Below are 18,042 nucleotides of genomic sequence, written 5' to 3' on the forward strand. Positions count from 1 at the left end.
TTTTTTAAAATATTTTTTACTTAAAGCAAATAGAATCTCTTGTTTTAAATTAAGTTCACGATTTTATTAGAATGATTTCCCTGTAAAGAAGTTAGCTGATACTTTCGATTTGAAAATGCGTCCCACCGTGATGTCCAACCGGTTATCACGTGTGGCCAGCCTGTACAAACGTCAAAGCGCAAGGCCACCACGGGGAGAAAAGAAAACAGACATATTTCGCGTTTGTTTTTCTCCGCTAGCTCCACAACAAGTCTCTTTTTCAACAAAGTTTTACATCACTTTCCGGTCCGCAAAACTTATCTCTACCATACAGTTTGGGTCCGGCACGGTTACCACTTACCGTCGATGCAGCAGTGAGCGCGGCAAGCGATGTGGAAATATGTTTCCCGTCGTATACGCGATGTGTACGACAAGACTGCCCATGTACTAGAGGTACGGCGCACCTGGAACTGTGGTGCAGGAGAGCGGTTCTGCGGTGAAAACCCGCCGGAAGACGGTACAGGAGCACAGGGGCAACATGAAGCGAATGGTCGGCGCTACTGTTTGCTTTACGTTGCCCGCCCGAACGAGCTCGGCGATCGGACGCAGCAGGAGTATGGCACGGGTTCGAACCAGTCCGATCGGGAGGGCACCCGGCGGAAGGAGTATCCCCAGACACCGTTCGAGCACTCCTGGCTTGGGGCAATAACATGGGTAAGTTCGATCCATCCTGCTGACTCATTGCGATAGGGAGCAAGCCTACCCGGAAAGCTTCTACAAAACGGGAACAAAAAGGCGCCCATCTAAATGTAAACAAATTCGCAATCACCTAATGATAAGATGCTTATCTGAGTTATTTTTGCGCTTGGCGTTTTATTCCTCTTTTCACAGACCAGTGCCATTATCTGTGGCTGGTACACCAGCCAGCTGCTCTGTCTTTATCGTCGCACCCAGCCGTTTGATCATCCGTCCCGCTGCGCCCCTTCCCAGCTGCTTCATGCGGCGGCTGAGCAGCGTAAACTTTCCGCCCGTCATTGCGAGGCACTGGTGCAGTACTTTGGGTTGCGCTCCAGCGGAAGCCTTACAGCACCGTATCCTAATCCATCGATCACGGATGGATCATCGGTGGCGGGAAGGCAGCAGCAGGGGAACACTCTGGTACAGCTGTTTGCACCTTTCATCCCTCGCGATGAGCACGACTTTGTGGACTACACCGACAGACATCGGGGTGAGGTGCAGCGTTTCGTTTTTCAAGTAAACAACGAAACAAAACCGACGGTTAATGCACCGCACGAGGAGTTTGTCTCGCAGCGTAGCACTGATCCGGTGGCGGACGTACCAACGAAGCCCGTGGAACAGCCGGAAACGGTCGAAGGGGCTTTCAAACACTTGGTCTCGGTGCTGGGAGAGATTGAGTATCAGCTAGGCTGCCGGAATCTGGAGCTGGGCGAGTATGCTTCAGCCGTTTCCCATCTGAAGCTGGGCACGAGCCATCAGCACGCGGGGGCCGCGTTCAATCTCGGCATCTGCTACGAGCAGGGCTACGGCATCCCGAAGGACATGGCTATGGTGAGTAATGATGCTCCTAACAATGGATAATTTATTTTATTATAATACACCCCACAATGTACTTTGACGATTGTAGGCCTTGGAATGCTACCAGCTGGCAGCGAAGCAGGGACACCCGCAAGCGATCTACAACGTTGGCGTCTTTCATGCGCGCGGTTTTGCTGGTTTACGTCCGAGTCGCTCGATGGCGAAGAAGTATTTCCTCGCCGCCGCCGAGCTAGGGCTGCAGGATGCAATTGTCGCTCTCGGACCAAAGTATCGTACCAGTCGGCGGGAATCGTTGGCCAGTGGCCAACAGCATGACAGCGGCTACGGGCTGCCATCGTTCCAGTTTGCACTCGAGAACGTTGACCAGTTCCACGCGGTAAAGCACAACGGTGAGCGGCCAAATGTACAGCTACAGCTTGTAGCATCCAGTGGATAGAGGAGCCCGGGGGGAGCAGTCTTTGGCGGCTGCCTCGTACGATCTTTGCTAGATTAGTACCTGTTTCCTGTGTTTTCTTCTCGGTTTTTTTTACGTTCCTGAGTTTTGTTCCTCGTTTCTCTTTATCTTTATCCACTCGTCATAAACGGTTCAGGTTTGTTTCCATTACAGTATTGCAAGTAAGCTGATCGTAGATGAACAGGCAATGTGTCAACCAATTTAAGCTTGTTTTGCGATCCAATGTTGTTGCAATTTCTTGTGGCAGCAAACGCAAACCGTTGGTGCGTAAAGATTTTTTTGTGGTGTTTGGGTTTTCGATTTTGGTGTTACCGTTGGATCAGAGATCGTCATAAAAAAACAAAACAAAGGTAAACAAAACAAACGTTTGAAATGATTCAAACAATTTAAACCTGTTTTTTTGCCATGGTTATGCTTAAAATGTGTGATTTTATGTAAAATTACAACAGAAACTGAAGCCAATAAAGGTGCGTTGTTAGCGTCGAAAAGTTAAGATCTTCTCTGTATATATTACAACAAAAAAATCCAATTCCGTTTGATCAGTAATGTTTTTGGTAATTTAATTATATCCCAACCAATTCATTTCATATAAATGCGTCATGATGTGTGGAAATGGTAACAAAAAGAGAGAGAGAGAGAGAGAGAGAGAAAAGAAAAGCGTTCTCATCCACGATCGCATCACTAAACCAATTTGTTCCCGGTGTAATGAAGTGTGCTTCGAACGGAAACAGCAACCATACGCTGCTCTTATCAACCGTGCATTACCAATCATGTTCACTCGCGTAGCCACTCAGCTGGCCCTTTTTCAAAAACTTCCGCTATATAAAAGACCAAATCATCTCACCGCCACGTGACGGATGACCACACTAGGGGTTGGGTTGGGTGGTATGCGATTTTCTCCTCCCGGAGGCCCGGAAAAGTTATGACACCACTCACCACAAACACAGAAACGCCCTATAGATCCTATGGCCGGAAATCAATAAAGTTGGACTCAGCTCCCCCCGGGGTACGATGTGTTGCTCCTTATCTTCACGCTGCCTTTAGGTTGCCTCTTTTCGGTGGATTTATGTTGTTTTGTGCCGTCTTCCCCAGGCACGTCCACTAGGCCGTGCACGTTTCGGAAACGTTTCTTCTACTCCTGCACGCGTTGAACTTTGACCAAAAAGTTTCCATCCTCTAAATCCACCATCGAAGAAGAAATCAGGACGGCGCAGCCCAGCAAACATGCAAACCACGTGCGGGAAATTAGCCACCGGAAGCACCATTCCTCCAAAGTAACGTAAAAGCAGAAGCAGGGGAGACAAACGGAGCCGACAAACGAAAAAGTTTACAATCATCTTAAACTTTTTATTTATCTTCTTCTCATATTACAACAAACATATCCTTCGAAGATCTCTGTACCCGTTCTGGATTGCGTGTGTGTGTGTGTATCTGTGTAAGTGTTCCTGGGAGTGTATTATGTAGGTGTGTTCAGTTTTTTGCTCTCTCGTTGCTGCACCCTCGGTTCGACCGAATTCTGGGGGGGATTTACTTTCGTTTTGCTTTGTTCTTTCCGAGAAGGAGAGAGCAAGAGAGAGAGCATGTACTTCCGGAATTGTTTGAATCCACATCCGCAGCAACGTGCGCTCAGCCCTCATCCCCTCTGCCCGGTGCGTCATCATTTAAAGCCGCTAATCCTCTCCCCTCCACTCTGCCTGTTTCTTATCGCTGTTTGTCCACTAACGGTCCACTTATCTCCAATGCTGGTGGGAAGGTGGAACTGCGCTCACAATACAATACAGGCACCGTGTGCGTCACAACCGAACCGGAAGTGGAAAACAACACGGGAACTGTGGGTGTCTATGTGTTTTTGGTTCATTGCTTTTGCGGCCACAAAAGCGGATGAAATTAACCAAAATTCTAATCGAAAAATGCACTAATAGTTTGTGTGTTAAAGACTCACATTAAATCCATCTCTTAAAGCAAATGATCTGGATGGAAGGGTGAGACACTAACAGTTCGTTTCTGTTAGAGATTAGTTGTTTTGTGTGTGTGTGTTTTAAATGGATATTAACTGCATTTTGTACCATTCGTTTCCATCACTCGTAACATTTCCATGGGGTTTGCCTCTTTTATTTTCACCTACATTATCTCTCTCCATCCTCTCTCTCTCTCTCTCTCTCTCTCTCTCTGTCTCTCTCTCTCTCTATTCGCTACTTTATTATATCCTAATGTAACACTTCACTTTATACACGCTCTGTTTGGCTAGTTTTTTTTATTATCCCTCGTTTACACCCGGTGCTTCCGGTTAAACCGAGAACTGTTACCCTTATTCATCAACGTCTTGGGAAGATTAGATTGAAACAAAAAAAAAAAAAGAAGAAAAATAAATCAGAAGACAGCTACAGGATATTTCTCTATAGTAAGCTCATCATCACATTGTTGTACGTCGGGCAAATGGGGGAAGGATTTTCTGCACATCGATCACACGGATTCCCTATCCCGCTTCTGGCTTCGTTAGCCACGCGCTACCTTTGCTTCGATCGATTGGTTTCTCCGTACGTACTACGGTAGAACGTGGTGTACCATCACTTTCTTGTGAGTGTATTTCTTTTTTTTTCTTCTTTACAAATCTAAACTCTCGTCGCCATGACCGTTTCTTGTCTACTTTCTTTGGGTGTTTGCCGGTGACACGTGTTTCGGGGAAAGAGACTGCGACACCAACTACTTGCGCGCACACCTTCAACGCCGCGTTTCAACCCTCTCTTTCTCTCCCTTTTTGCGCCCTACAGTCCTCCCAGTGTCGGCTCATTGTGCCCTGCTAGCTGCAGTACTGTTAAATGCACGTTTCACGCTTCGTCTCGGTCAGCAGCACGACCGCTTCCTCCATCTCGCCGCACCGCTGCTGCACCAGCAGGTTCGGCTGATAGTGGAACGTTGGTGGGGTGGCCCCAGCCTGGTCGGGCGGGCTTGTCTCCCGGAGCGATGGGTCACCCGGCTGGTTCGGTTCGGTGGTAGCACTTGCTTCGTTGTGGTGGTCCTCCTGCAGCACTATCGAAATGGCTGGCAGCACGAGCAGCGGGGACGATGGAGACGGTTCGCCGTCCGGCGTCGGGGCAGGGGAAACGGTCGCACTCTCATAGTTTCTATTGTTGCAAACCGTACTATTATTATTATTATTAACATTAACATTACTTTGTTGCGTGATATTGCCACCACCACCGTTCGACAGTGCGTTCGTCGCCTGCTCCATACTGATGCAGCTGTCCCCGCTCGGGCTGGGGCTGGTCGGTGGCGGTGGACCGTACCGGTCCGGCCTGTCAATGCTGATCAGCGGTATCTTGAAGCTGTTCTCCGTCACCGTCGAGTTGCTGGACACCACGTTCGTGGCGAGCGTCGTGGCGGACGTCGTGTAGCACCGGGGCCGCCCGTTGAGATTGTTCTCCAGCATCACCACCACGTCGGTGGTAAGGTTGGGCGACAGCGAGTTCCGGCTGCTGGGCATGTTGCCAATCTGTTCGAAGCGCGGTGGAAGTGTTTAGAGGGAACGAGAGAGAGAGAGAGAGAGAGAGAGAGAGAGAGAGTAAGAGAGAGAAAGAAAGAGAGGGAAAACAATATTAACTATCATGTCGTAATCTCTTTTATCCTTGGGAATTGCTTCTTCTGGGTGAGATTTGGGTGGAAAGGATTGCTATCTTCGGTCTGGAATCGAAAACGGCACAACTACTACGGTAACAAATTCGAAAGAAGAAAGCATTGAGCCCTTTAAAGGGGGAAAAGGAAAGAACAGTCCAATGGGGCTGTCGAATCAACGAGACATCGGGCACAGAAAGCAAACACGTATGGCACACAATCAATTCTCCGAGCTTCTTCTCGGGGGAAGGTGTCCATTAGCAAACAACTTTATCATTACGAATGTACCGGGTGGGAAGGAGGAGACAGCGCGGACAACAACAGTACACACAGGACAGACTGGCAAGCTGAGCCTGGCATCACGTGCTGGATCGTTGTAAATGGATCGTTTTTCACGTACCGAACCGATCACTCTCCTGCCCGGAGGACGGAGATATGGTGCGGGCATGGTAACCTCATTACACTCTCCACATTCCTATCAACTGCTGCCGGAACCGACTGCTCCCATCAATGCTGCCCTTTTTACAATCGACGCAGCGTTTCGTTTCAATCTGCAGCTGGTCGGGAGCACTTCTGAGAACAGGGAAGAAGCAGGGTTTGCTCGAAATGCTGCAGAGCAGATGCTACCGTATTGCTGCAACCATATCACAATCCTTTCCACGGTTGAGGGTGACCCATCGGTCAAGATTAAGGGACACACTACCGGGTGGGATGAAAAAACACGGGTATCTAATGTATCGGAATGCGCTGCGGGTTGAGAGGATTAAAGTGAGGAAGTAGTCATTTCTCTCCGCCCTTCTCGTTGCAAGTGTCTGTGTGCTTACTTTGTACGTCCAATACACGACGGTGGTCCAGGGTATGATGCTTACGATGGGTCGCTGCTGATGAGGGGGAAGCAGAAGAAAGACAACTTACATTACAACGCACGGAAGCGTGAAACAAGGGAAGGGAACGCAATAGTACTGGTGTAGTGGTGTCTGCAACGTTTTGCTGTAATCAAGCGCTGGTAATCAAATCGATAACAATATAACACAGTTCGTTTGAGCTCGCAATGGATCATGTTGGCAAACACAAAAAAGAGAGACAAACAAGGAAAGTATTTCGGTGTTCGCCTCGTACCACTTGCCGTTGTTTTCCGCTCGCCGAAGATCTCGTTAAGATGGATACGTACGAGATCAAAGATTGGCGGCTTCCAAGCGCTTTGCTCGCGGAAAAGGGGGAGGTGAGGCTAACCGATGCCAACAGGGCGGCACGGTTTCCAATCAAGTTGCCATTAAAGCATCCACCACACCCGAAAAACTGGCCTCAATCGACCGCCCACTTGCCGATGCGTCGAGAGGATATGAAACGAAACTATCTGGCAGAGGCAGGCACTGAGTGCTGATGTAGGTCAACTGCAAAACAACCCGCACCAGAGCGTTTCGAGATTGCGAAGTGCCTTCACTGGGGCCAGTCTGCTGAAACCGGACGATCCTTATCCAACGCTAATGAAATGGAATAGCGTAAAGGGAGCTGCCGATTTGTAGCTAGGACAGCGTTTTCCGATGCATGATCCGATGGGTTCCTTGGAAGTAGGGTGAAAAAGCACCAGCTTCAGCTGGGAGTTTTCGGTCGCTTCCGGGGAAACTGAATGGTTCCTCTCGAAACGAAATGAATGGACAAAATTCAACCGTCTAGGGACAATGGCTGAAGGGAAAATGCTGGCCTTACCTGTAGGGAATTTCGGCGAATGCAGTTGTCACTGTACCGTATACTGTTGTTCGCGTGCAGTGTGCCCCGGAATCGGGATCGTTTCGATTGCATCATCGACCGTGCACGTAGCTGAAAGTGGATGAAACGTTGAAGTTAATAGTTAAATAATAAAAAAAAAACAGGATAATCAACCATTACATTTAAGCAAAAAAAGCCTTTCCGGCACCACTTTCCTTCCGCTGGTGAGTGGCGTACGTAAAGAGCAGACGTAAAAAAGAGAAAATCTTCATCCTGCGCCCGCATGCTAGACCCGTGTCTGTATTTTTTTTTTAAACAGCGAATCCCCACCAAGAAGCTCTCAAAGCATCATAACCTAAAGGTTGTTTTCTTATGCAAGCACGCTTGTTGCGCAAGCACGCGTTTCGCTTTCTTTTGCCTTTGTTGTTTGGGCGGTTTGGGACAAAAGTTACGCTGCTGCATGCTGTGTTCGTGGAATTAAATACCATGGCGTGGTGGGGGGAGGGGGGAGGTTGATTCCCAAGCTCTGTACTCCATAGGGTTTCTCGCTTACTTTCACGTGTGCGGCAGGCATTTTTGTTTTTTCACCAGGGCGCACAAACAACACATTTCACTCTGGTGTTGTTTTTTTTATTATTTTGGTTTGATTTCACCGATGGTGTAGCGGTTTCTGTACAACGGATCAGCAGGTGGAGAAGGAAGTGCCGATCGGGCAACCGTGTGGGATGGTATTTTTGCGTCAAAGTTGAACTTTTTTAATATTCATAATCAGCAGTTGGAAACCGCAAAAACCAGACTCTTCATTTTAAACCAGCAACGGTTTTTAATGATGATGTTTTTTTTTTTTTACTTTCTTTTCCCCAAAATCATTGAATGAGAGTACATTTTACGTAAGATAAAATGCGTTTCTTAAATTTTTTGACAATTCATTTTTGTTAAATTTTTCACACAAAATTGAAGCACTTTTTTACTCTTCAAGTCGTTTTTTTTCGTTGCTACAACGTGCCATAAATCTAAGGCTTTTCTGGAAAATCCTACAAAGGACGAACCACAAAAATGGGATGACTCCACTAACCTTATTCCCTTGGGTATGATGGTATCGAAAAACAAAACCCTCCAAAACCGAAAGCAATCGTACGGACAAGGGATTTGCTTGAAGGTTTAAGGGATAAGTATCTCAAGCAATGGTGCAATGATGTTGTAGCGTAATATTTCAGTGATATGATACGTAATTGCTTTTTCAATTCAGTTGATACAATTTTTGGCACCCAGCAAGGAAGAGAGGTTTAGTAGAGTGCTTGCTGGTCGGCTCAAGCAGCTGTCTAAAAATATCACCGTACCGAAGGCGGTAAGTGATGTGCCCAATACAACTTCGATGAGCAGCAAAGAAGTGTTTGGAAATTTGTTATTGGCGAGACGAGACATTTTTTTTAGCACCCAATTTTTGGTCACTCACTTGGTCACGACATTTTCTCTCAATGATAAACACGACATTCTTGGAATATACTTGGTGTGTGGTCCCAAGAAGCAAAATGAGCATGCTATCTCGTTTTGTCTGGTTTGATGGTGTGTCGGGTCAAAAAGAGCGAGAAACCATGCTAATTTTGTTGCTTGGAACCACTCGCACGCACCGCATATCTCCCATGAGTATCGCGATGATCACCGACTGAAAATGTCGCGACTAAGTGACTGACTAAGAGTTGGTTGCACACAATGTCACCAAGCATGTGATGATCGCAACAACCGTTTGAGTCTCACCTCTAATCATCACAGTAGAGCTCGTGATGCTGACATGTATTTTATTTCAGCCGGAATTTGTCATAACAGTTTTGCAGATTTGATCACTATAAAAAAGTCATGACATAGTGACTGACCAAGCGTTGGTCGCAAAATTGTCATGAAGCATGCATTGGTCACACCACCCGTTTTGAGGATCACCTCCAATTATCAAAAATGAGTACATGACGCTGATATCGATTTCGTTTCAGTCATATTTTTTATGAAATTGACAATGACATTTTGCAGCACTGATTTTTTATATCCCAGTTGCTGTCTTCTTAAATTGATTAAAAAAAGTAATCCTTAATTATACGATCCCCTAACGAATGTATCTTTAATAAACAGCTCCACACCACACAAACAGACCACCGGTTCATGAAAAAAAGGATTCCAAAACAGGACCGGTTCACGCGAAACGATAGTGGCTATCAGGTAACGAAATCTGAGAGCTCGAAGCTATGTACCGAAGAAAAACGCGCTCTGGGTATTATCGCACTTGCCACAGGCAGTCCGGTACGGTACCGCTCGCCTAAAAATAGTAATCCTTTTATGAAGCAACCCAACCTCTATTGAAATATGCACGCAAAAACACTTCCCTGTTTAGGATCGCAATACAGCACACAGACGCGAGCAGCGCGTCTTTAAATTGCGTTCCGAGAAAGGAAATGATTGCCTTTGAAACGGAACGAAACGTACTTGCAGCGAGGGCAGCAAACAGTACACGCACCCACGGTCCAGCACCATCACCAGCTCGTTGTGGAAGGTGGGATTGTTAAATTCAATTTTCCAACCCATCACTTGCCAATGACAAAACGACAAGTCCATTTCGCGAGTGGGTGGTTCGGGTTTACGTTACATTTTTGTTGCTTCCGCAGAACAAACGTCACGAGCGAATTGGAGGAATCGTCATTGCGGTGAACGATATCGGGAAAACTATGGGTTGAATGGTTTTATTTTGTGTATTTGTTTATGGCAATGGAAATTAATGAAAGGACTTGGAATCATTTTAAAATAAGGTTGTTATAATAAGAATTCAAGATAGAAAATTTAATTTTGTTCTGTCGGTTGCCACTAGAGCCACAGAAAAGGAGTTTTAAAATGAAGCAAGTTAACATAGATATATTATAAACATTCGGTGTATTTTTAAATAATACGTGTGACTCATGAAAGGCGTAGAAGCTTTTTCGTCCTGAAAGGAAAATCAAAACAAAACAATAACCCCCGAAAGTAGCATGTCTGCTTTTCATGCTGACGATAGCGTCCAAAAATTCAAAAAAAGCCATGCGAGCATAATGGATTTTGCGAATAGCTCGCCCGTTTCGTCCTGCACCACCCACTCAGCGAACGGCGATGGAAGCGCCTGGTCGTTCATAATGTGGTGGATGCGCCTGGTCGTTGACAAAAACAAACAACAAAACATCTCAATTAGCTCCCGCGCGTTGTGCGCTAATGTGTTAATCTGTTACGAGCAAAATTAATGCTAAATGTGGACACCAAACATTTTACGCGTTGAGGTGGATCGCTAACAGGCCTGTGGGACCGGCGTTGTTTGATACACGTTGATACATGTATCGCGGAAGGGCTTTTGAAAAGCGGCTCTAATTAGTTCTTATAATGGAAACATTTAAGAAATAAGTACTGTGTAATTTATTAAATACTGGCCGAATCACAAAAAAGGTTCCAAAAACGCATTATATGCGTTTGAAGCTTTTTGGCACAAGTTTTATGATTTAAAATTTTGATTCACTTAGTTTGTATCTAATTAATAGAATGCAAATAGATCCAGTGGAATTGCAATATTGTAAACCAATTTCCTGTCGAAACGATACATTTAGTTATGTACGAAAGATAGTTCTTCTTCATTGAAGACAATTGATTTGCACAATACCCATCGAACGAAACGTTAGCACAAATATCTTCAATCAATTTTTCACGTTTTAGAAATGTACATTTCACCTTCAGCAATAACAGCAAAAGCCTTTTCCCTACACACTTTAATTAGCAGGCCGTCTAATTACGAAACGTTTGGCATTTTCAGCCGCATTTCCCGAATGGAATGTGTTAATTATCTAACATTCTAAGGCTCCGGGGAAGCTTCCACAATCATTGCTCCACAGCCAAGCCAATCCATTTCCACCCCCCCCCCCCCCCCCTCGGGGTGGGTGACTGTTTTGGGCTTGCGTGGTGCAATCTACACTTACCAGTCGGGAGCTTTCGTAGCCCGTGCCGTACCCGTTGCCGCCGCCCGCCGTATTCACGTCGATCGTCGTCTCCCGGAAGCTGGACTGATCGCGAGCGAAACCGGCACCAAAGCCGCGCCGTCGTCCGCAGAGTGTTTCCCGAAATGCGACCCGGTACCGGTGTGACATCACATTGTACAGTATCGGGTTGATGGTGCTGCAATGGGTGAGAGGGAAAGATAGAATACTGTTACTGTTGATGGCAGCGGGACAGCCTACGTCAACCGAAGACTGAAGAGCTGTCTGTGATGGAGATGTAAAATTGGGCTCGCGGTACGGATAAAATTGCTCGCACGCAAATATGTTGTTAGCTTTGGGCCTCTGATTGCAGTTGTGGGTAGGCAGAGTAGGGTGGGGTGGAAAAAAATCAAAAGCTACAGCAACCTTTCACTCCACAAATGTTGATAGATTTCATGTCATATCACGTGAATTGTGTAGGTTTCTCCACTTTCCATTCTTCCAGCTCGCGCTACCGGTTAGATATTCTAATAACGTGCGATAAGCAGACGGCATACATTTTATGCTCATTGCCCATTTTCTACACCCAGGAGCGTGAACGTTGTACACACACACACACACGCACACACACGTGGCAAAATCATAACCCTCTCGTTGGCGAAAATAAAAGCGCGTCCTTTGTACCGCTTCTCGGGTAGCGGGCACCATGCGCCCGATTTATTGCGAATCTCGGTACGCCGGGGCGGGTTTTATTGAGATGGCACATATTGCTTGGTTGGTTTGTCAATCAAAGTTTTCGAGGTAGATTGAAGATAGAGTTGGCAATTGGTTTGAGCCAGGGGAGTGCAGAAATAGAGCAATTTTACCTTTGTGGAGCGTTGTTGGGATGCGTTTCTTTTTTTATTTAATTTAATTTAATCAAGTAAGGTTTTATTCGCTTTTCAATATGCTGGTACATGGAGTTATTGAAGGTTTTATAAATATTTGATATGGAACCAACCAAATGGAATTAAAACGCGTACCGTTTGACACCAAAGTGTAACCAAATGTAAATAGTCATGTTGTGAGCAAAAAAATACTAAAAAATAAATCCAATAAACATCATTCGTTAATTTAATTGGGATATTAATATGAATGAGATTTTTTTGGAAGATAATATAGATAATACAGTAGCTTGGAATGGACATTAAAAAAATATATATGTTATAAAAAATGAGGCTAAAAAGATGCGTTAAAACCGAAGAAATATCTTTCTTTTTCCATGAACTTTGAACAAGTTTACTATAGTGAAAATTGGTACGTGAAACCTCAATTTCATCTCAAATTGATCGTAATGCTTCCTTATCAATGATTATCACTCATACATTGACTATCATGAAATTTTAGTTTGCCTCAGAATGGCCGTTGAAAAAATAATAAAGTTTTATAGGGCATCGTTCTACTGCGATAAATATTGTATTATCCATGCCATTGCTTCACTGATCAATGATAAAAGAGAAATGTTTCAAACAACCAAAAATAACAAACAGTTTAAAAAGTTTGAAAAGCTGCTAGAAATGTCTAGGACCGGCGATAGAAGTTGAAAGTCATAAATTCAAACACAATCAAATGTAAGTCGATCGCATTACGAACGCCACTCAAACAGACCCCAGAAACCAACACAACAATTCTATCGATGTTAGAGAAGATGCTCATAACTGTCCGTTTTTGCGTAGCGAATCGATTGCAAAACTTTTCCAGCCCTAGCCTAGTGGAGAAACTTTTCACTCTTCTCGCTCCTCGCCGCTCATTCCGAGTGCAAAGAAGTGCCCGGACACACGCTCCGCATGAATAGGGAGCCCTTTACCGCACCGAATGCAACGAAGAAACAGCTCATTGTTATTCCATTCCCCAAAAGCAGCATATGCGACCTCCAAAAAGAGCGCAGAGTAAACGGGCTACCCGCGGCAAACTGGTCTGCGCACGGGAAGCGTTTGAAGCAATTTGTCCATTATTTAAATTTCCCTCCCGTCGGCCATCGCTTCCCAGAGTTTTGAAAAGGAAAAGAAAAAACCCAGCAAATGGAGAAGAATTTTAAAACTATTCCGGTTTACTCCCCTTGGCCGTATTTCCCCATCCACAACCCATGCGAGGATGATGAGCTAAGCATGGAATGTAAATAAAAGGGATGCGATTTTATCACGTCCACCAAACGGTACCGGCGCCAAGAACAAAGTGCCGTGTGCACTTGCGATCCTTTTTTGTGGATCTGCTTCTTAACGAGTCTCGCAAGGATTTCCAGCACACCGGCTGGCGGCATTGGTGTGAACGTGCCGCAACAAATTCCTTCCAAACGTGCATACTTTTTGAGAGGGTTGGGGGAACTCTCCCTCCCGAAAGCTTGACGGTAGGTACACCACTGTAGGAATGAAATTTACATCAACACACCGGGCACGGTTAGTCGCGGGTGGTTGTGGATGGACGGGACGGCAGTCAAAGGTACGCCCGGCACACACACACACATGTTGCCAGGAATCTCACTCCAAACCTACGTACGTGAACGAAAGGCTAGCGCAAATTGGTTTTCGCTTAGTGTGTAAAGTTTGCTCGAAGGCGATACGCTATTGCCGTACCTTTTCTCCGATATGGTGCGAGCGTGCTATCGGAAACGAATAAAAATCAAACACATGTGGAAGCATATGTAAATGGTTGATTCACAGCATGGCCCTGGCAGATGGAAGTGAATGAACTCAGCAAAGTTCCCGTACACCGGCGTGCACCTTAAGAATGATAAGAGATGATGATTGTTTTTAAAGTTGTGTTAAGCAAAATTATCCGCCAGAAGCGTTTTGATATTTTGTGTAGACTTTTATTACAAGCGAGACAAGCTCTTGTACAAGACAAGCGAGTAGTTTTTAGTATCTTTAAATAGAAATAACTTATAAACAGCAACAAAAATAATGTTTGGTATTATTTCGCGTATAATTAACTGCGGATTAAAGAAGGAGCCTGTTGAAACAATTCAATCAGCCTGTAATAGCAGGTGTGACCGTAGAACACATAATCTCAATAAAGTCAACATGTCAATGTCACTTTCAACATTATGGCCAGCTTGAATCACAAAGTAAACTCATTCCTACATATTTCAATATAAACTCAAGTGCATTTTTCAACTAAAATCATTACGAATGCACACATCGATGGCACGCATATTTCGCTGCGAATTACTGTCAACCGAATGATTGCAATAGTATTAAGTTGTGCTTAATTTTTCAAAGATCTTTCCATTTTTCTTGCTCCCGCCAAGAAAGCACTTCCATGAGGCGTCTTTATGGTACCATCAAATCGCAATTCATCCCCACTCGGTTAACATTCCTTTCAACATTTGTTCTGCATTCGTTCGTACGTTCATCTCCATTCCGACCGAAGTGGCAACCCGTTTGCATAATTCCACATTGACAATGGTTCAATTCTTAGCACAGCACAACGGCTGTGACAAGGGGAAGGAGAGCTGGTTTTCTTGCTGTTTCCAAAAAAGAAAAGCAAAAAAGATGCCTGCACCAACGAACATCGGATATGGTTACGCAATTTCCATCTTTTCCCTTCCGTGCGAATAAATTGAATGTTTTCGGATAAACGAGTACACCGACCTTCCTTGCTAGCGAGAGAACGGTGAACGGAAGATCAAAATAAACCCCGAGAACGAATGGTGGGGGGGGGGGGCGAACAAAAGCAAAAAAAGGGTATTCTAATCCTTCCAGCATGAAGCCACGGTGCCATTCTTATCTCTTGCCGTTCATCCAACGTCGTCTGGTGCGTTGGATGGTGTCGATAAAAAAAAGCGGAACGTACATGCCAAATTGTACCTCGTCAAAGATCGGTTCCGGTTGCCACTTCCTGGGGTGGGTGAGTATGCTGAGAAAATTGCCAGAAGCTACTATGCAAACACACGGTCGTGTGCGTCTCTAGTGTTGGCTTGCTGTCGCTGCACTATCCCGTAAAAAGCGCGATGTGTGCCAACGGCTAATCCTCATACATGCCTGACTTCCCACCTCTCTTGTCGCGGGTTTTTTTTGCCGAAGATAATGATAATAATAATAAAAAATAATAATCGAAAACCTTCGCTTCAATTCACGTTAAATTATCTAGAACGAAACCCCAACACACAAAATGCTCCAAGCACCACGTGCTGAGCAGTAGATTGAAAATTCCGCTCGCACGGACGGGTGTCACGTAAACCAAACTAGAAAAGGAAAGAAATGTGTGTACGGTACCGCCACAATCGCCAGGTGGCAGGTGTGTTGCACAAGGAAGGAGGAACAAACGAACAAATGAAGGATGAAATGTATTTCCAACTAGAGCTTTCGCTGGAATGGGAAATCTAAAGACAATACAAAACAATTCCCTTCTGTGTTAGCTAGAGCATGGCAGTACATGAGAACTACATTGTAGGGCGATGGATGCAGTTTGCGGTAAAACAGACGAGCTAAATAAAGTTGCTTTGCTAGTGAAGGTATGTTTCATATTATGGCTAATAAAAATGTTAAGTTGTTTGATTGGTTCTGTCTGGTGATAGTTCATGTTACTTGCCTACATCTCTCTTTTGAAGCATCTACAGCAAGTATGGTATATCAATCAGATATCTTTTTAAGATAACAGATTACAAACTACGTCTTCAAATATGACACTCGAGAGCCGATATGACGGCTCACAGAGACTTTTAAATACATAAAACATGGTATGCCATTTGATAATTTTTAACAAATATTTAACTAAACTTGTAATTTACAATTATAGATGGACAAAAATTATACTTCATTCTCAAGTCAGCTGTTCCAAGCTTCACTGTCCTACTTAATTATTAGTTTCCAATCTAATAAAACACAAAACAATGCCGTTTACTCTCTAAATAATCTATTGGCGTAATATTGTCGATTGCAATGCATACATTTAGGTGCTCTTTCGTGAGCCTTGTATTGTTTGGAAGTTAGTTAGAAAGCTTTCGAAAGATTCCATCGCCTCAACTTCAACCTCAAACAGTTATTCCTAAACGTTGTTAAATAAGCGCTATACACAGAATAGTTAGTTAGATAGTAACTCGACTCCTTCACTTCCATTGCAAAGATTGTGTATCGAATGTTACCGTCACAAAACGTCTATGATGACTTAATATATTGTAATGTACGAAACAACTTACTTTTCACAACGCAAACCCAAGCGCGTCATCGTAAATGTTCGTAACATGTAGCAGTTTCTTTTGGGAGTGATGAGTGTGTTTTTCTCTTCGCCTACCTCCATAAGCATTCCATCAAGGTTGCTTAACGATCAGCTTTATTACACGGCTGGCGGTACCACCCTGCCATCTTTGCCCGTGCCACCACCAATGTTGGTAGAATTTCCGGCAAATCTCATTATCATTTCAATGGGAAAACTTTTTCGCACAATTCCCACTCGACAACATCAACACATCCGATGCGCAGGATGAGGCGTACCGGTGAAAAGGATGACGCTAGACCGTGTGCTGTCCTGGATCTTGGGGTGCAAAAAGTCACGAAAAAGAAGCTGGTGGCGTTCTTGGAACAATTATCTGCCCACGAGATGGCATCGTGGTTGTTGATCGTTGGAATGGTTGGAATGGGCTTCGGTTTGTTTGGAGGGTTCAGGTACTGAGATTTACCCAAGCGCACGTGTTATTTTGTGCCTGTTTGTTTGTTCTTAAAATTAAACTAAAATTAAAATTAAAATCATTGATCATTGACAGACCTGTTGCATCAACAAGTTATATTTCGGACAATTGAAGCCATTGCGACGCTTTCTAAATTCATTTCGGTAAGAAATGATGTTTCGCGTTTCGCGTCTCCTCAGAAAATACGATAATTATTTTCATTACACAAAAGATAATTCAGCTAAGTGATACAGTCAACTAGGCCATTCTTACGAGGACAAAAAAAACAGCTAGACAATACGCATCATAATAAATAGCCCTACGTTCAACTGTGCGAATATTAAGAGAAAATGACACGAAAACAGAATTGCTCAAACTGAAACGATACGAAACACAAAGTTCTATCTACCGAATTCTATTGCCTAGCACTTCACAACATCTGGCACAAGCCACGTGGATTAAACCGAAACGGCATAAAATAAGTTCCAACTGCTTATGACCGAAAAGCTTGAGAAACTGTGCCGAACAAATCCGAAACACAATCCACTGGCAGCAGAGCTGCATGATTAAGCTGCTCGTTCTTTTTTCGGGCAAAGATAAACTTCATTTTGCAAACTGTCTTTCGTTTGTGCGGCTGTTTTTTTTCTCTTCTCGCACCTTGCTTTCACTCTTTATGGGTAGCTCATCGTTGAACTTTTCTCGACAAATGTACACCCGCAGAAGTAGATCCAATGTACGCCGCATTTGGGCCAGAAAAGAAAGTGCGGTACTGTAACATCTGTGCCACACATCTGTTTACCCTGAGTGGAGGGAAGGAGAAAGTGACAACAGAAAAACCGGAAACAATCCTGGCGACCGTTAATACGCAAAGCTGTTATGTTGCGCCGGACGCAAATTGGTTTATGTAAATGAGTCACTTCATCATCGGGCTAGTGAGAGTGAGTGTGAAAACAGAAACCAAACAAAAAACACATCAAACTGGACCTCTAACTCTGCCCCAGCGGTCGCATCCTAGGCATAGAGTGTCAAACTTCTAGCGAAACCAGTTTCGGAAAACTTTTGTCTCGAATAAAACCGCTCAGAAGCTTATCGCTCACAATCGTCCCTTT

At 44.5% G+C, this 18,042-nt stretch overlaps 2 protein-coding genes across 7 annotated transcripts in view; one reads left to right on the plus strand and one right to left on the minus strand.

Moving 5' to 3' along the window:
• Window positions 1–176: 176 nt before the first annotated feature.
• Window positions 177–2,483, plus strand: LOC120908575. Its single transcript, XM_040319741.1, has 3 exons — window positions 177–693; window positions 871–1,548; window positions 1,625–2,483. The coding sequence occupies exons 1-3, from the start codon at window positions 370–372 to the stop codon at window positions 1,970–1,972; spliced, it is 1,350 nt and encodes a 449-aa protein (XP_040175675.1). The 5' UTR covers window positions 177–369; the 3' UTR covers window positions 1,973–2,483.
• Window positions 2,484–3,316: 833 nt separating this feature from the next.
• LOC120908574 (neuropeptides capa receptor) overlaps window positions 3,317–18,042 on the minus strand; it is a 52,730-nt gene continuing 38,004 nt past the window's right edge. For all 6 annotated transcript variants that reach the window (XM_040319738.1, XM_040319737.1, XM_040319736.1 and 3 more), the window contains exons 8-10: window positions 11,293–11,488; window positions 7,313–7,423; window positions 3,317–5,483 (exon numbers count right to left, since the gene is read on the minus strand). In XM_040319738.1, the coding sequence (XP_040175672.1) occupies window positions 4,806–5,483; window positions 7,313–7,423; window positions 11,293–11,488 (985 nt within the window). In that variant the 3' untranslated portion in view covers window positions 3,317–4,805. The remainder of the gene's footprint in view (window positions 5,484–7,312; window positions 7,424–11,292; window positions 11,489–18,042) is intronic.

Source organism: Anopheles arabiensis, chromosome 2 (genome assembly GCF_016920715.1).
Source record: "Anopheles arabiensis isolate DONGOLA chromosome 2, AaraD3, whole genome shotgun sequence".
NCBI lineage: Eukaryota > Metazoa > Arthropoda > Insecta > Diptera > Culicidae > Anopheles > Anopheles arabiensis.